Here is a 3,172-nt window from a genome sequence, read left to right as displayed (position 1 = left end):
TCTGAAACTATAAGAACTTCCTATGTGCTAATAAATAAATATCCCTGAAGAAGGGGCAGGGAGAAAGGCTAACAGTTTCATTTTGGAGTGAACTAGCCAACTTGTTAGGTTCTGTAAAAGCTGGCCAGGATGCTGAGGAAGTGAGAATTCTAAGTGGGGCCTGAGGAAGGAGGCCAGGCACCCCTGCGGGCCAGGCAGAGCTCTGTCACTCAACAGGGAGGGTGGGGCTACTGGTCCGAGGGATCTCAGGGAGTCAGGATGGCAAGGTATGGGAGATGGGATAAAGGACATGAGAGCAGCTGGAAAGATGACAGGGAGGTAGGAAAGGTCCGGAAGAAAGCAGCAAGGCAGGTGTTGAGACAGAAAAGTCTCAGGGTTACATGTCGCATAAAGGAGAGCTAGAATCCTTTAGGTCATGCAGAGGCAGCTTGGCAGGAAGCTTGCGTTAAGCTCTGTGGATTCCTTCAGGGCCTCTCTTTGGGCTTCACATTCCCTCCTTCCTGAACCTCAAGTAGCATCTTTGTTATTTAGATAGGCAGAAATACCAAACTTTCAGAAAATAAAACAAACCGGAAAGGGATTTCATAATTATCTTGTTTAATCTCTTTTTTTTTTTCACACTTGACTTTTGGGTCAACTTTTGAATCTCATTTTACAGATGAGAAATTGAGGCTCAGAGGGAAGTGACTTGCGTAAGGTCATATAGCAAACCAGGTGCTAATGCAGAATTAGTGGCGCCCTAGGATCCTGCCTGGTGCCCTGCAGTGCCCGACCATCTGCTTAGTAAAACCCACAGTTTGCTGGAGTTCCTGCACATCCAACCAGCACACAGGAACGCAAAGCATGACTCTTCTTTGTGGAAGTTAATGATTAAAACCTAGTCTGATCTAAAGCATCTTATTCATGGTTACTAATTAAGCCAATTTCAGTGAGAAAAGGCATTTCAAACAGAAGTGTTCTCTTAAGCTAAGTCTATAGGCCTTAAATTATAGTGGCATAAACTGTATAATTACAGTATTTCGAGTACACTTAAAATATTTTATAATATAATACCTGAACCTCTGTAGCTTTACATTTTCTCTTCATTGCATGCCACATGTTGGGCCCTGATAAAATGATTTTGTAACTTTTCAGGGAGGAATTTTACTAAAATAACTTCATTTAGTGTTTGAGTGAACTAGGTAATAAAATCTGTTTGCTGTGTCCGCTGTCTCCAGATAGGGCTGTAATTACACCACATGAGGAAGAAAGGTAACTGAGTTTCAGTCTAGATCATTTATGTAAACTCAGCCTTCTTGTCAACGATGTTCTCATATTGCATGAGTTCAAACCTCAAAAATCATCTCCTAGGAACCACACAGAGACAGTGTCCAATTGCAGGCCTGTCAGATTGCTTATATTCATTCTGTAATTGGATGTCTGTGGTTCAAGACCAAAATCTGACATTCTGAGGTTAAAAGAACACTCTCACCAATGAATTTTCTAGTACAAAAATTCTATTTCTGAAACCCGTAAAAATTAAAGTATTCCTTAAACTGAGGTATTATACAAATGAATACATTTCACTTGAAAAAATCTCCTTTTTCCTTAAAAATTTTTTTTTGGTTCTTTGAAATATGTTTAAAAAAACGGATCGTCAAGAAAGAAAAACAGACAATTCCTAATATAACCAATTTAACATCTGATAACATTTTAATCTCCTACTTCAAGTATTTGGCAACTTTTCAGCAATTTCTCCAAAAAGATATTATAAAAACCATAAAGCACAATGCATATTCATACTGCATTATAAATCCAAAAACATGGGCTAAGCGAAGTGGCTCATGCCTGTAATCCCAGCACTTTGGGAGGCCGAGGTGGGTAGATCACCTGAGATCAAGAGTTCGAGACCAGTCTGGCCAACATGGTAAAACCCCATCTCTACTAAAAATACAAAAATTAGCCAGGTGTGGTGGCAGGTACCTGTAATTCCAGCTAATCGGGAGGGTGAGGCAGGAGAATTGCTTGAACCCAGGAGGCGGAGGTTGCAGTGAGCCAAGACTGCAACCAGCCTGGGCAACAAGAGTGAAACTCCGTCTCAAAAAAAAAAAAAAAAAAAAAAAATCCGGAGACATAATTTCGAGGCAACAAATAAAATGTATTTTTCTTAATCCATTCAACTACTCTCCATTATGGGAAATTGGTCACTAGTTTTTGATTTGACAGTCCTCCCTGGTTGGTATGGAGAACGTTTCTCTTGACACCTGCAGCTTCCAGCCTGCTTTGTCCTCTCTGGAAGGAAAACCACAGGCCACCGCCCTGGCGCCATCCCTGGCTCGGTCCAATCAATAAGGACTTATTTCCTGTCCATTTGCTGAGGTCACAGGAGCGAATCTCATTAATTATTTCTGCGACTGCAGCCTCAAGTGTGCTTCTGGCGTGACAAGTGAAAACTGCTTGACCTTTTTTTCTTCTAATTTTGTTTGTAGCAGTTCCAAAAAAAAAAAGCAGTACTCATTTAGCAATGTGATAAAAGGAAGGAAAAATGCATATGTTTTAAAAGTCATTAACGCATCATGAAAGCTTTCCCAATCACCTCATTCCCTAGGATTTTCAGCTAACAATAGTGTCTTTTTAATTTGATGTCATGAAAACCTGGTCACAGCAAACACAATGTTTTCTAAAGCAGATCTGGCCTCCGAGGGAGGAAAGCTCTCCAGGGCCTCCAGTGCCTTGTTTCCATGGTAACGACACAGGTCAATAGCTGAAGTCACACCTTTGCCAGCTTTGATTCTTTCTCGCAACTGTTAAGAAACAAATCACGATAAAGTCAGTTTTTAAGGTACACAGTAAGCACCACAATTAAACTGGGGAGGGGAGATGGAAAACAAAGAGAGGGAGAAACGGAATAGATTGAGTATTTCTGCTACATGATTTTCTGGAAAAGAGGACATCATTTCCCAATGATCTTGAGGCACTCATTCCCTAAGGTTGTTTAGTGTCTGTGCTCCAGAGAAGCACAATAGGCTCCAATCAGCCTAATTACACCTCTTCCTGACACCTACCCCTTGATATCTTGAAATGTGCTATGCTGGGGGATGGCAGTAATGAAGGCAGAGGACATTTACATCTCTGGCATTTTGAATTCAGCAGCCTGATATTCTTCTTCTTCTTCCTTTTTTTTTTTTTTTTT

General features: G+C 40.8%; 1 protein-coding gene across 5 annotated transcripts in view; it reads right to left on the bottom strand.

The window, feature by feature from the left end:
• Positions 1–579: 579 nt before the first annotated feature.
• The window catches only part of PDSS2 (decaprenyl diphosphate synthase subunit 2), a 280,873-nt gene continuing 278,280 nt past the window's right edge, over positions 580–3,172 (bottom strand). For 4 of the 5 annotated variants that reach the window (XM_017543745.2, XM_017543746.2, XM_017543749.2 and 1 more), the window contains one exon: positions 580–2,783. In XM_017543745.2, the coding sequence (XP_017399234.1) occupies positions 2,625–2,783 (159 nt within the window). In that variant the 3' untranslated portion in view covers positions 580–2,624. The remainder of the gene's footprint in view (positions 2,784–3,172) is intronic. The other variant, XM_017543747.2, reaches the window with a different exon arrangement.

This window comes from Cebus imitator, unplaced genomic scaffold (assembly GCF_001604975.1).
Source record: "Cebus imitator isolate Cc_AM_T3 unplaced genomic scaffold, Cebus_imitator-1.0 Scaffold160, whole genome shotgun sequence".
Lineage (NCBI taxonomy): Eukaryota > Metazoa > Chordata > Mammalia > Primates > Cebidae > Cebus > Cebus imitator.
Note: the sequence above shows the minus strand (reverse complement) of the source record. Positions and strands in the feature narration are given on the sequence as shown.